The following is a 14,845-nucleotide window of genomic DNA, read 5'->3' as shown; positions in this document are numbered from 1 at the left end:
GAAATACGTACTTATAAAGATGAAGAAAGTTAACAATCTAATGATTAGAATAAACACATTATTTGAAGGGGAGTGTATGAAATAGAAAATAATGTCAGATCTCATGGACATTTCCTTTATGTATTCACATGAGGTCGCTTCACCGCAACGTCATGTGAATGCAGGTTTCCGGACAGAGCTGCAACCTAACAGTTTTGACTCAGAAAGAGGAAGAAGTGGAACTAGACTTGCAGACGGGATGTTACGTAGAGCTTTTGCATAACAAGAGGAGACTGACGTGTTTATCTTGTGTTTTTGTGCTTTTGCCTGACAAAGGTCTGAATGTTCAAAACATACACAGACACTGTGTGTTCGAAGTTACAACACAAAAAGCAGGTTTACAGCATTAAGAGTTTACCAACATGTAGCCTCTAGTTGGCTGATTCAGTGTTTCCTTGGCAGCCAACTGGCTAGATAAAACCAACCAGCCAACCAGGAGGCCGATGTTCGTGTGAAAACGACTAGTCAACATTGATTTGGTCAAGTAGCTTGTTTTTAGGTAACAACACTTCCGTAGTTATCGTTTTCCTAAGTAAGTTGCTTTGTTGCCAAAACATGAACAAGTATTTTGCTATCTTTTCTTAAACCTAACCAAGTAGTTGTGTTGCCTCATGAGGAGTTACTCTTTCTTTAGATTTCATACGAATATGAGGATACATTGCGAGAGGCAAGTTGCTTGTGATTGGCTGAAAGGAGGGCGGCGACGTCGCTGTGATGAAAAGTGACATGAAAAAAAATGTATTGGGCAAAATGCCATCATGAAATTCATTCTAAATTATGTTTTGCTTCATGTGATTACTATCTTTAAAAAAGGAACCAGATACATATTATACAAAGATGTTAGTAAGCAATAGACTGGGCCCACTGCTGTAAGGGCATGCTCTCTGTGAATCTTTTACAGTGTCACGATGACCTTTTTTTTTACAAGCAATAATTACAGGCCTGGGAGATAGCAGCACACAAAGAAATATATGAAGAAAAATCCTTGAATAATAAAAGTAAGTTGAGAGGATGAGTTGTTAGATGTTTTCATGTACATTTATTTCCTTTGCACTTCATTTTCATATTCAGTTATATCATTTGTAAAGCATTGCCTTTACTGAGGATATTCATCTTCAGACAGTTGGTTTTGAAAAATTGCATTTAATATAAATTTGAGTTTTCACAAATTTTTCTATGAGATCAAAGCAGATTCAAGAAAGCCGTCTCTTGTATGGACAACAAAGGCCAACATGTGTGTTTACATGACTTATTAAGATGAAGGTTGAATCCGTGATGGATGCTTCTTCTGATTTAAATCTGTGTTTTGTTGATAATTAAAACAGTTGTTAAAACAACCCCTGAACTTGGTCCAACGATTGCTGCCCTTTTAGGTACAAAGTGGCATCCATATTGGAACCCAAACCCCAAGAGTAACCTCTGCGAGGTGAAGACAACAAAATCTGTCCCCGAGCTGGAAAAGTATAGAATATGCAACAATATGTACAAAACAGAACTGACCCCCCACAGTTTAAGAAACAGTTAAGGTATGGCCCTAACAGTGAACAAAGAATCGTGCGAGGATGGGACCACCCTGTGCTCCCACTAGAGGACCTCAAAGTCTAAACCACGAGACTCCTCCAACTTTTTAGTCAAATCACAAATGCTCTTAGAGACTGTATAACCTGCTGTTAGCTCTTAGAGATTCAGTCTGTTGAGGAACACTGTGCTAAAGAAGAGCCACATCCTACAGACCCGTGTACACGTATTGATTTTGCTTGCTGAATGCTGAATAAATCCACTTTGTTTTGAAGTCAACTCCAAACGTCCTCCGGTATCTTTTCTTAGCTCAACACTTTCCACACGTTCACATCTGGGAGCTCAATTGTTGTCCCTCTCGGCTGATATGCAGCTCAACCCGAGTATTTCAGGAAACACAACAGCAGTCAAATGAGAGCCATTTTTCAAATAACCGTATGGAAGCATTAAAGGTCAAGACATAAAGTAATGGTGAATGTACTGGAGGTCTGGGCCGTGTTTGTTTGTTTTCCACAATCACAACAGAAGCAAAGGGAACAAGTCACAGTCTCCAACACACTGCTCATCCTGTGAAGCTCACTGACAGCCAGGTCTGTTTACAGTAATACACATTGTAAATCTCAGAATGCATCATGTGTTCATAACCTATTCAATAGAGATATTGAAAGCTCTTTATAGTTGACATGCAACCACCAGAGGGCAGCTGGAAAAGGTTCCCTATTCAGCCAAATGCAAACTGTATAAAGCTGAAAAATAAACAGACAAATTTGCTCAAATATTTGTCAGGAAACCTGCATTTTAAACTGTGAGCAAGGAGTTTGAAAGATGAGGGGACTTGCAGGGGAATGTCTAGCAAAAGCAATAATTCATGTTAGTTTTAGCCTTCTTCTGTTTGATTTGAGCATGGGATGTTTACCACATTTTCCCTCTCTATAGTTGCATTTCTTATTTATTCTTCATGTCCAATGATATTTTGTACAATATTTTTTCTTTCTTTAATTTAAGATACATCTTAAACATTACAAAGGTAACAAATAGCCTTTAGTTTTAAGTTTGTGAGTAAGAATAAGTACAGGATCTATATTTAAATGGCACGTTTAGATGTGATCAGTTATCTAAAAAGGGTACAAAGTAACAATTTGCAAAGGGCTCACATCACAAATGAGCAGGAACAGAGCCAAAGATTATATTAAGGAATATTTTGTTATCCTCTTATTGGCATTCACTGCAGTCAGCAGCCTTGCAGGGTACTATTAAGCTCATGGCCACTGAAGCTTTCTAAGTATCTCAAGAGGAAAAACGGTGAGATCAAGAAATCTGCTTATTTGAAGTCATGGATCCCAAAAACTGCGTATTATTTTTAAGAAACTATACATAATAATAATCTGTTTGATTGAAGGCCAGGAATGTGATTTAATCTACTTACACTCTCCTTTGCTGAACACGTAGTCTTCCCAGGGTCCTGGTTCAGGCTCATACAATTAGAAGTAGAAGTAGCTCACCAGTTGTCTTTATGGCATCATGTGCCATGTTTAACCTTTTTACATGATCAGGTAGGAGAAATGAAGGCAGGATTTACACAAACAACACAGAGAGCAGGTAATCTGATGAGACATTTGCTGTTGGCAGTGTACTGTGATTGATACTCGATAACGCTCGGGCTTACCACTTTCCCCATTACATATATTTAAGTAAAGGGACGGAGATACAGAAACACACTTCTATTCACATGACCAATACCATTGTGGTTGTACACTGACCACACAGGGGCACTGCTTTTCCTTCACCAATTTTCCTGATTTGTGCAGGCTTCAACTGTGACACAAACACCGTATAATTCTGTACAATTCAGACACAGGAGGCATCAGAAAAGCATATTCAGCTAAATAACTGTATGACCTAATTAGTTAATAACTGCTTTGACTAATTTCTTTTGGAGCAATTTCTTCATTTGCATACTAAACTTAACTAAAGTAACTGAAGTTGGCCATTTTGGAGCTCATTGCAGCTAGCTCCCCCATTTGTATGAAACTGTTTTGTAAGTCCTGACATGTCACACCTTGTTGATAGATGCATATTGAAAAGCACAACATATCTAAGGAGTTTTAGCAAAAGCTAGAGTACATACATTGCATTTTAAGTTGACATTATGGGGACAAGTCCCTGGGGGGAAATATAGGGTAGTGAAGTGGAAACAGCTCAACTCAACCATTACCTCAGATAAAGTCAAATTTACAGTCTATGTATTTTGGAATATTGTACAAAGTCAAAAGCTAGTAAATGCAATGGCTTGTATGTAAGCATAACCCCAGACACCATTGCTGAATGGTTACATGCACAACTGTAATATGATATAGGTAAACATCTTAACTAATGTACCACCATAACCTCCAGTTGATTATATTCTTTGCATATTTTTTAAAATTATGTTGACATTGTTTAATTTATGTTTAATATGCAAATTAGGCATATCTTTTCAGAACAGAAATCTTAACACTGGATAAAGAAAGCCATGATACAAATTGTTGCTTAATTTAGTTGACATCCAGCCAAAGGTTTTTACAAAGTGGATTTTGGATGACTGTGCTTATCACTCGATGAATCAGAAAATACTGTAAACAGTGATTTAAAAAATATATTAAATTAGGATATGAATGATGAATTCAACCCTGCAGGAAAAAAAACTATATACAATATATACTACAGGGGAATAGGGTGAAATAAATGAACGAATAGATATCGCCATTACACTTTCCTAGTTGATTACTTACATTAAGACATTTTTTGTTTTTATTATTAATAAGTTTTCTTGAATTGTACGTTTAAATATGCTAATGCTGCATGTCTTAGGCAGACAGTTGGTGAATTGGGTGAAATCTACAATAAAAACGTAAAATCTGTATTTTGAATGTGACATGTTATAGTAGTTAAATAGCTCAAAATCTCTAAATTGACCAGTGCATGAAAAACATGCGTTGCTTCTGGTGTCGTGAAACATCTTCTCGTTGATGGGCTTTACGGTAGTCTTATCTTCGAACCGGAAGTCGATATGACAACTTCCTTGGTAACCAAAAGAAGCTTGCTCTTCGGTGTGTTTATGTCTCGAGTTTAGTGTTTACTCATGTTTAGTGTTATAGCGAAATGCATCAATGGGAAAACGTGTTCTGAGTTGCATTCATGGACGTGAAGTTGCAACGAGCGACGTGGAAAGAAACGATTGCAGCCAAGCTCACGTTAAGTGTTGAGCTTGCTATCTCAGCTAGCTAGCTACACATATTGTATCCATCATGTATCTTTGAGGAAATGAATTCCCTCCAGTGGTATTGTTCCTTTCAGATATGTATCGTCTTGTGTGGACGTTTGGTTCAGGCAGCCACAGATTCAGGGGTCACTTCAACCGTCACTCCCAGCACTGTTGATGGGGAGCCTTTCAGATCAGCAACCCCTGCTCCGGGTGGCACAGCGGCCCTGGACGGCACCAGTGTCGGCACCAGTGAGGCGGTCACCCTGGACTCTACCCCGGACTCCACTCTGGACTCCACTATGGACTCAATGGCAACCACGACGCTGGCTGTGTCCGAAGCTCCGACTGTCTTCACCGAGGAGCCCCCTGCATCCACCGTCCAGCCTCTGTTGACTTTAGAGGGTAATTAAGGTGTCCTGTATTTCTCATGTTATGTTTCCACTCTGCAGCAGTCTTTTGTTTCTTTGGCAAACATTTTGAAGCTTTATATAAACATAGGTTCTATATGATCCATCAAATTTGTGTAGCTCTATGCATGCCCAACCCTTTGATCTGTATTTCAGGGTCCCCCTAGTAATGGAAGCCACAGTACTTTTGTAACAATGTGTCTATAAAACAATCTTGTATTTGTCAGCTTTGAGTATTTATTAAAGTGTACATTTTCAACATCCTGACTATTTCCAGTTAGATATAAGTCCTTTACTTTTTTCTAAAACTGTCTTTATTGGGTTTTGTATGGTTATACAATTTTTGCATTGATTACAAACAATCGTTTTTTTTAAATGTGCCAACAAGGAACAAATACATGTATTTTTATAAAGAAGTGGGCATGCAGAACAATAAATCCAAATTATTTTCAATAAAGTCAATGGTCACAAACATTGTTGAATTCACTTTTTACAACTATAGTGTATGTCCAGTAAATGTGGTGACATAGCTTACGATTCTAAATTATCTGACTGGCAGTGTATCCACTGTTTTCTATCTTACTCTTGTTAAACCAGTGAACCTGTTAACATTCTGTAATTTTACACAAAGCTGAAGGTGGAAGTTGTCCTGACTGACTAACACAAGTCTTTTCTATTGTTTTCCAGGTTGTCTCTGTGATTTAACGCCTGGTTTCTGTGACATCGGCTGCTGCTGCGACACAGTTGATTGTGGCATTGCAAACTTGAGTACTGTCTTCACCAGATGTCCACAGAAAGCCATGTAAGTCTGCTGCACATGCTCTAAAGTATATAGTACATAAAGCAGTTTAGTATTTACAATAATTTTGGGGTTTTATTTTACAGATCAGGAGTTTGCATTGAGAAATGGCTAATGTTCATGGCTAATGTGGATTCGTCTCTTGTCACTGTGACTGACTCCTTGTATTGTGTCAGGCCTGAGAGTAAGTAGAAGTAATAAGAATATATTATATTCAAATGAATTAACAATCATCAGTGCTGTCACCAGGGAAATCACTGATTATGTTACAACTAATTATGTAAGAGCTAACAATGAGAAACATAAACGTATTCCCAACTAATGCAGTTATAAATCTGCATCCCCCAACAGATAGTGCACCCCAGTCCCTCCCAGCTCCACCGCAGTATCCAGCTTTAGGGGACTCGTACCACTTCTCACCACCAGCACCTACAAGCATCCGCCACAGCAGAGCCTTCTACAGGGTAAACTGCAATATTGTTTATAAAGTATTAAAAGTGATATGTTTTTAAAACGAAATTGTAGAGTATATCTTTAGTAAATGAAATGCGTAAAAGACTAATTTTTGTAGGTAGATGATGTCATCCAGACATATTTCTCCAACTCGACCGTGTGGGGTCTCCTTCGTCAGCCATCTCCAGGAACTGCTGCTGCATTCTGTATGAACAGCAACCCTGCAAGTAAGTTTACACCAAATAAAAAGAATGTGAAGCAGTTGCGTATCACGGTGTAGCAGAGATTCCCCAATATTTTTTACTTTCGATGCCATCTCTGTTACACATTTGTGTATGGTCAGGCACTTCCTCTTGAAGAATGAGCAATATCTTTCTCATGTCACTCTCTCAGTGCACCACATACAAAATAAGACTTTTCTCTTTTGTGTATTTGTGTTGTGTTTTTGTGAGAAATACACCATATGCCTAAAAAGTCATTACATTGCTACACTCTATGTGTAGTATATTGCACTTGTATATCACCACCATATTAACCATTGTAACTCTGTTTTCCTTCACTTGCAGAGTTCTTGAGGTCTGCGTCTCTGTCTTGTACCCGCATGTTGACTCCTCAGTCGTGCACCACAGATCCAAATTTGAACGCCCGTTCCTACTTCTCTGATATGAACCTGATCAAGGTCATCAAGTCTGCATGCTTTTATGTTAAACAAAAATACTGATGAGAATCTCACAGCAGATAGGCTAACATCAATATTGTTATTACAGATTCCAATAGTTGAGACGGCACAAGTGTCAGACTTTCTGGTAAGTTATAGCTTAAAGCCATACATGGTATTAGCAGGAACACTTTCATTTTGCACTTCACAGCCTCTGCCCAAGTTTATCATCAGTCGGCCTACGATTTCAGCTGCCAACGATGGCGTTCAGGGTTTTCTCCTGCATGTCGTAAAGCACAAGTCTTAGAATTTAACAGCATCCCTTATACTTTATCTACAAAAATACAGAGTTTGTATTGTAAATAATTAACTTGTTAGGTGTTGTTTATATTTAAAAAAAGTTAGCAGCCTTTGTGGAACAGTGTGTGCATTAAAATACTTATTTTATCTTTATATAATAAAGATTAAATGCCATTTAAAGACATGTTTTTTCTTCCAAAGTAAGGCGCTGTACTGACTCTTGTTTCAGATCCCAGTTACTCCACTAGCTGACTGGCCTGCACCAAGTGAACAAAACAACTCATGTATCAATGTGGTGACAAATGTGAGTAGATGACACATTTTTATTATTATTTTATTGCCCTCACAATTGTTTCCTAAATCACAAATTTGTCAAACTAAGTTATCCTTTTCCTGATTCTCCCATAGGTGGAGTTTGTCGTAGGATACACAGGCAAAGGGGAACTCACATATGTAACATTGAATGTAGTCATAGCTGATGTGGATCCAAATCAGTTGCTGTTGCAGACACACTCTGTACAGTTTCAGGTAGCATGTTAAAGCAACAGATGTCATCACTAAATGAACCCCTGTATGGATTCAATCATTAAGATAAATACTATTTTTCTCTCCCAGCTGGCAACACCGAGAACAACTTCAGGAGGTCCAATCCCTGCTGTCGGATTGAAAGTGGGATCCCCTGTCATTGGTAGCTTTAATGGAGAATTGAAGCCTGTATCCTTACAAACAACATCATGAACTTCTCTTAAAGTTATTGTTTTAGTTATCCAGCTAGCTTTGCGTCAATCAAGCACCATGGTTCTTTGACAGTGAGTTAGCTGAACACACTGGGGGTGTCACCGAGTCTGATGTGTTCCTTTGACCCCCGGAGACGAGCACCCATCCTCTTCGCACACAACATCGTCACTGGCTGCACATTCAGGTGAGTACGCTATCTTGCTTCGCCTGTATCACATAGTTATAACTGATATTCCTTACAGGAAGAGTGGTGGAGTTGCTGAAAACGGGTCCCAGTATTAAAAATGATAATGATGCAATGGGGAGTTTTATTCAATCTTTCACATGTCATTTCACTTTCTGTGTGCTGTTTAGTTCTCCATCTAGTGACTGCTCAGAGCTGCAGTCCCAGATGTACGGAATCCTGCAGGGTCTTGCTACCCCTGATGTGATTGCCATGAACTCCGGTTCCCAACCGGAGTGGACGAGAGTCATAACACAGGAATGTCCTGCCAGCCTGCAGGTACAGCTGAGTCAAGCACTTTGAGTGTTATGCTTTTAGAATTATCTGAAACTTGTGTCCCTCTGGTTTGAATTCATACACTTGTTATTCTATTCAAAGTGACTTGTTTCTCTCACAGCAAACATGTGAATCGGGCTGCATCCTCCCCAACTCTCTCTCTATCCGAATACTGTGGGCCCGCCAGGGTCTCTTAGACCTTCCTCAGAACTACATCCTGGGGGCCAAATACCTATTCCAGTGTCAAAATGTGAAGGTAGGCACATAATGTACTTTCTCACTGTGAGGCCAGCATCAGAAATTCTTATCTGTGCAACACTCATTGTTTCACCTCTATGAAAATGTCCAAATACTCTCCTCTCTTTTCAGTGTCCTACGTCGTCCCCTATTTCTCTAACCACTGAGGTGACGTTTGTCGACACTACAGTTTACCCAGAACCCCCCAGAGGCTCGCCTCAGTCGGACTGGAAGTTTCCATTTGGTTTCTTCACTCGAGGCACTGCTGAGCTGGATGGGCACATTGTCATCAACGGCAGTGTCACTGAGAAGGTCACATGGAGTTTAACGCTGTTCACAGTAATGTTACTAACAGGATTAGAATTCTTCACATAGCTAACGATGGACTTAGGAGTTAGGGAGCTTTCGAAGTTTTGAGGGCTTCTTATCTTGAGGAAAGACATGTATATAAAGATGTTGATGGTTTACTATGTCATTTGATTTTGTAATGCTTTTTTACAATAGAAAGAGGTATCTTTCCATAAGTAAAACAAATACCTTAATTTATTCTTCTTCTGTACATTTTCAGAAATACATACATTTTTACAAGACATTGTATGAGTCATCATATCACTGAGGTAAAGATGCATTTCTTGCAGCTGGCTCCGCTTTCCTCTCTTCCCTTTGGTCTGGTTTGTTTCTGTGTGATCTCCTCTCTTTTTGTCCTGTGCGGCGTACGTAGTTGAAAAGATGGATGATTGCAGCTGGAGTCATTCCTTGCAAACGAGTAGCAGCACCCAGCTAGAGGAAAAGCGTGGCATTAGTTTCATATCAATCTTTAATTTAGCCAAGAGTCTAAAATAACACAATGTTATTCGTAAGCAACAAATACTTTATACTCACAGTGGTGGGTCGAACTCTGTCCAAAATCTCTCTGACTTCATGAGACAGAGACACCGGCAGAGTTAAATAGTTTATGTCCTGTGGGAGAGACATGTTCTCCTCCTTCTGAATTCTCTCAATTTCTTTCTTCTGTAGGTTACAGTGAGGCCTGTACACAGCTAAATAACAGGAGCAATGTTTTATTGAGAAGGAATGAACTATGTTATGGTAGCTTAAAATAAAACAATATCAAAGCAACATTTTGAGGGAACAGAGAAGTGGAACCTTGTCTTCATGACTCAGTTATCCTTCTGCACTGCCTCAAAATGCCCAAATCTGATTTTGTACCTTCTATCTTGAGTCTTTGTGAGAATTCCATGTGATGTGAAAGGCACTCTGGGAAGGCAGATGCCAACATTTCAAAGGACACATCGTTGTACCGCAGCACGTCCATACCACTGAAAAAGAAGCCAAAACAGTCAGGACCAAAGGTCGACCACTTTTAACTGAATCTTGAGATGAGCTGGACACATTTGGACCATTGCAGTGGTGATTCCACATATTTGTCACTCACGTCAGCAAGCTGTTCTTGACTTCACTCATACGCATGTCGGGCAGTTTTTTTCTCCAGTTTTGGGTGGAGAGAGCGAGAGCCTGAAGGGTTGCCAGCGCATCCTGCAAACTGTCCCTAACTCTCACAGCCTCCTGGTAGCGCACAATGGACACACATCCCACCTCCTCAAACCCTGGCAGAGGAAAACGTTCATAAGGAGAAAAACTCGAAAGTAGAACAAATCGTGGGACCACTCCATGAAGTCCCTGACACTATGCCTACCTTTCAGAGTTAGACGGAGGTCAGCGTTGTCCGGCCTTAGTGAGGTTCGAAACTCAGCCCGGCTGGTGAACATGCGGTAGGGCTCTGTAACGCCTCGACTCACCAGATCATCAATGAGAACACCAATATAGCTCTCTGTCCGAGACAATGCCACTGTAGGCCTGGAGAGAGCGCAGCGGGCAGCGTTCACCCCCGCCCACAGGCCCTGACAGACACAAACAACAGTACTTGTGTGAGCGTAAAGCTGCAAGGTCCTAATTTGTACACAATTTGTACACAAACATTTGCCACGAGGAAGCTACTTCCAAGGGATACAAACGGCAAATACAAGTAATACCAGAAAGACAACAAGCTTCTCATTCTGTTACACCTAGAAAATAACATTTGCATCACCTGCTATTCAGCTGCAATGTGAAGGTTAAAGCAGCCAAACACCACTACTTAAAAATTGTGTATTAACAATACTCCAGTTACAGAGAAGATTTGGAATTGAATAACTGACATTTGAAATCATCAGAGCCCAGTTTTCTTGGGTCTAGAGTTTGTAGTGCGAAGTAGAAGCAGAAGACTCACTGCATCTTGTATGACCAGCAATATTTGTTTGAACCTTGAATTGCTGAATATGGGGGAAAGAAAAATACAGCTACCTGTGCAGCAGCCTCCTCGTACCCTGTTGTTCCATTAATCTGACCGGCCAGAAATAGACCCTGGGTGCTTTTGACCTGCAGGGCAGGGCTCAGCTGAGTGGGGCACACAAAGTCATACTGAACACCATAACCTGGAAAATACAAGAAACATTAAGGCAACACAGAGCATACAAACATATCAGTGTAACTCACTTTTCTATATACTGTAAATCGATTGTTATTAAGCAGATCACACCTGGCGTGTGGATCTCAGCTCTGTGCATGGCAGGAATTTCTCTGATAAGACGGAGCTGCACGTCAGGGGGCATGGTCATAGACAGACCCTGAGGGTACAAAATGTCAGAGGTCACCCCCTCAGGCTCCAGCCACACCTGGTGCCGTCGGCCTGGGAAGCGAAGCACTCGCGACTCAATGGAGGGGCAGTATCTGTGAAATACAAAGATTAGAGTTATTACTTTTGAGTTTCAGAACACACTGTGTACAATGTTGCATGTGTGTGTGTGTGTGTGTGTACCTGGGACCCTTGGCGTCTTCCTGTATGTGACAGTTGAGATGCAGACTCTCCCTCACAACTCTCTCTACACCAGGAGTAGTGTAGGTCAGGTAACAAGGCAGCTGCTCTTCAGGCTGAAGAAGTTATTAGTTCAAAAATAAAAGTAGAAATTGAAAAAACTAAAAGGAAATAATTTAGAAAGCCTTTTGTCGATGAAACAGAAACATGTTATGGACTGCACTTTGTAATGTAAACTCTACCTTGCAGTGTGTGTGTGTATTGAGGAAGCTGAATGGAGTCGGATGGCTGTCAGGGGGATGAACGTTAGCCAAGGAAAGGTCTACTGAATCCTTCACAATCCTGGGAGGGGTACCAGTCCTCAGTCTGCCTGTCCTTAGCCCCAGCCTCTCCCTCAGTGTGTGGGATAGCCCAGCGCTCGATGGAGCGTCTCCAATCCGCCCCCCTGGGGACTTGCTTTGGCCCATGAAAAGGGAGCCAGACAAGAAAGTACCAGTAGTAAGAACCACTGAGCTGGCTGAGATTGGGTGGCTTCCATTTGCTGAGAAGTTGACAAAAGAGGTGCAAAATCATGAAAAAAAAGGTTAACTGATTCGAGATGCATTTTAATGTTTGCTACATTTGTAAGAGATCAAATGTCAAACAACAAACTCCAGCTTCTCCAGAAAAATCGGTCTGATTTTAGTTAGTACATGTACAATCATTTAATAGAGAAAGAAAAATGCATATTAAAGAAAGCTGAAGAAGACAAAGTATAACATATATGATGAAAATGTAAGGATTTAAAAAAGTGGCAAGCCAAGACTAAATGTGTTGATGACACATCAAACATATACAAAAATTATAATGTAGCAATTTAAATTAGTAAGTGGTTGCCATTATGTATTAATCACTGTTAATACATTAAACTTGTCCACAGTAATAATACATTTAGTATACACTATATGCCATCAGCTGTTTAAGTTTCTCTGAGACCAAATTCAGTTTTTTAAGCTACTTGTAGAGTAGTGTAATCTAGACAGCTTGGCTTCCTATTAAACTGACGAATAGACAAGAAAAGATAAACTAGCCAGTATTTGCAAGAACTGATAGACTTCTTCAATCCCAAAATAGGATAAAATAGCTATGGTGAACATGTGTTCCCCTACCCAAACGTATACCAGTGACTCTGTGGTGTCCAGGCTCCTCTGGGTTTGGTTCTGATACAAACAGCTCCTCCACTGAGCCCTCCAACACCGTCAGCCTGGGAGTGGACAGCAGCTCAGACTGAATGAGAAACAGCAGGCAGCAACATAGTTAACAACAATTTAAACTCATTCACAGACCAAAAAAGCTGTAATACTAAACACGGAAAATTAAACCATATCAGCATATGAGATACCTGAATAAATTCACGGTAGCGCTGCCGGTCCAGCTGGGCCCTCGGGCCCCACACAGCGGGGCCTTTTCTGCGATTCAAGATGGAGAAATGGATGCCAGCCCAGTCTCCTGCTCGACCACACAGCCCATCCAGAGCATCTACCTCTTTCACCAGCTGGCCCTTCCCTACTCCTCCCAGAGATGGGTTACAGGACAGGGCACCTGAGAGAAGGAGTACATTTTAGTTAAAACCTAGAATGCACAAAGAGAAAAAAAACGTTTAAAAAACAAACCGTCTCGTTCTCTCACCAATGGTTTCTATTTTCTGTGATACCAAGAGGGTCTCCGCTCCCACTCTGGCTGCTGCAGCCGCTGCCTCAGTTCCGGCGTGACCCCCACCCACAACAATGACATCATACTGCTGTCGGACAAGGTGACTGGAATGTCTGGAAACCAGTGATAGGAAACTCTGCAGAGCGGGAGGCTTCTTTGTCAACATGTGGGATGCATACCTGAAAGTGAGGGTTAGATGGTCAGAAATCTGGACATTGTGACTTTTTAATCGGAGCAACAGAGTGAGGGCAACGCCACTTTAATCTTTGGTTAAATAGAAGTTCCTTGTACTCTGTCAGAAGTAAGTAAGTCATGCTTCAATGGTTACCAAAGTGTAATAGAGATTAAAAAGGGTAGTGGTATTCATGGTAAGATTTACCAGTGCATGCTCAAATGGTTCCTTGTGAAGTGTTACATTTGTGTTGCATCAGGTCTGACATTTAACAATTATTTCAATATATAAACTGATCTGAATTAGTTTTAATTTATGACAACGTGTCACTATTTAAATCTATTGTAATGCATTTTAGCCATAGTTCTCTAGGAAGGACGATACTAACACCTTTCAAGTCCTTATGGGTGACTATTTGACGTTAAAAAAAGCATAGATTTACTTAAAATAAATGATAGCATTGTTACTTTCCACTAAACAGCACTGGCCAAACTGTATACTCCTCATTTATGTTAAGTGTTTAACTATCAGATCTATAAACATCACAGCATGTAAATACTCTTTAGAGTTCAAATTCCATGTATCTTTATATCGGATCAGAAACAGATTGACTTTGATCGTTTCATATGTAGGCATACATAAACCTAACAGTTCTGTATTTGTACGTACAGGTTTATTGAAACTACCAAATCACTTCCGAGTATAAAATAATGGCCTACTTACAACTTCTTTGACAAAGGACGAAGGCAGTCTTAAGTTAAATGACCAGAATGATGTCAGAAGAAACCAAGATTCAAGGAAAGATGAAGATCCTTGAGAAAACTCCTGCTATGTAACACAAACGCTGTTAATGGAGGCGGCCATGCTGTTTGTAGCCTACAGTCGTAATAACTGGTGTAAAGGCGCACAGACAACGTTGTTTTACTAGTGCAAGTCGGTTTACCTCAACTTTGGCTGTCCTTTAAAGTCGTTGATGAATTCGTGAATGAAATTTTAAAAAACAAATAAAAACATAAAGAAAGCAACATCAGCATAGGCACGAAAAGGCGGAATTCATAAATATCAAGGAAATACGTTGTCTGCAAAACAATATTTGTATTTTGTTTGCTGACTGCCACGTGTGCAGTATAAACCACTCATTCTTGTGTATAACGGAGATGAATAGGTATCGATCAAGTATCGATTCAATGCGCACATCGTTCCACGTACGCGCGCTCACTAGTAGGTCAAATGCG

The 14,845-nt window shown here is 40.3% G+C and overlaps 2 protein-coding genes across 4 annotated transcripts; one reads left to right on the top strand and one right to left on the bottom strand.

Annotated features, from left to right (window-relative positions):
- The first annotated feature begins 4,600 nt into the window (after window positions 1-4,600).
- Window positions 4,601-9,484, top strand: LOC117749024 (tectonic-3-like). Of its 2 annotated transcripts, XM_034559220.1 has the most exons (15): window positions 4,602-4,621; window positions 4,927-5,203; window positions 5,896-6,010; window positions 6,094-6,191; window positions 6,359-6,471; window positions 6,579-6,687; window positions 7,027-7,139; window positions 7,228-7,266; window positions 7,648-7,722; window positions 7,827-7,946; window positions 8,034-8,132; window positions 8,237-8,340; window positions 8,511-8,658; window positions 8,777-8,911; window positions 9,025-9,484. In XM_034559220.1, the coding sequence occupies exons 1-15, from the start codon at window positions 4,607-4,609 to the stop codon at window positions 9,265-9,267; spliced, it is 1,803 nt and encodes a 600-aa protein (XP_034415111.1). In that variant the 5' UTR covers window positions 4,602-4,606; the 3' UTR covers window positions 9,268-9,484. The 2 variants fall into 2 exon arrangements, with proteins under 2 accessions (XP_034415110.1, XP_034415111.1); XM_034559219.1 differs by having other exon boundaries at window positions 4,601-5,203.
- mto1 (mitochondrial tRNA translation optimization 1) lies at window positions 9,418-14,835 on the bottom strand. 2 transcript variants are annotated; one of them, XM_034559216.1, is made up of 13 exons: window positions 14,334-14,483; window positions 13,415-13,617; window positions 13,128-13,327; window positions 12,895-13,012; window positions 11,989-12,287; window positions 11,750-11,862; window positions 11,471-11,661; window positions 11,236-11,366; window positions 10,589-10,793; window positions 10,328-10,499; window positions 10,102-10,211; window positions 9,775-9,932; window positions 9,418-9,672 (listed from the first exon to the last, which is right to left on the bottom strand). In XM_034559216.1, the coding sequence occupies exons 2-13, from the start codon at window positions 13,602-13,604 to the stop codon at window positions 9,502-9,504; spliced, it is 2,058 nt and encodes a 685-aa protein (XP_034415107.1). In that variant the 5' UTR covers window positions 13,605-13,617; window positions 14,334-14,483; the 3' UTR covers window positions 9,418-9,501. The 2 variants fall into 2 exon arrangements, with proteins under 2 accessions (XP_034415107.1, XP_034415108.1); XM_034559217.1 differs by lacking the exon at window positions 14,334-14,483 and adding an exon at window positions 14,554-14,835 and having other exon boundaries at window positions 9,502-9,672.
- Between the last annotated feature and the right edge of the window lie 10 nt (window positions 14,836-14,845).

Source organism: Cyclopterus lumpus, chromosome 19 (genome assembly GCF_009769545.1).
Source record: "Cyclopterus lumpus isolate fCycLum1 chromosome 19, fCycLum1.pri, whole genome shotgun sequence".
Classification (NCBI taxonomy): Eukaryota; Metazoa; Chordata; class Actinopteri; order Perciformes; family Cyclopteridae; genus Cyclopterus; species Cyclopterus lumpus.
Note: the sequence above shows the minus strand (reverse complement) of the source record. Positions and strands in the feature narration are given on the sequence as shown.

Bases quoted from the DNA above. Each gene is read 5' to 3' on its own strand.
- LOC117749024 (XM_034559219.1), top strand. From the start codon at position 4,861: ATGAATTCCCTCCAGTGGTATTGTTCCTTTCAGATATGTATCGTCTTG. The intron at 5,204-5,895 runs GTAATTAAGGTG...ATTGTTTTCCAG, and splicing joins GCCTCTGTTGACTTTAGAGG to GTTGTCTCTGTGATTTAACG. The intron at 6,011-6,093 runs GTAAGTCTGCTG...TTTATTTTACAG, and splicing joins AGATGTCCACAGAAAGCCAT to ATCAGGAGTTTGCATTGAGA.
- mto1 (XM_034559217.1), bottom strand. From the start codon at position 13,604: ATGTTGACAAAGAAGCCTCCCGCTCTGCAGAGTTTCCTATCACTGGTT. The intron at 13,013-13,127 runs GTATCTCATATG...TTTCTCATTCAG, and splicing joins GCTACCGTGAATTTATTCAG to TCTGAGCTGCTGTCCACTCC. The intron at 9,933-10,101 runs GTACAAAATCAG...CCTGTTATTTAG, and splicing joins ACAAAGACTCAAGATAGAAG to CTGTGTACAGGCCTCACTGT.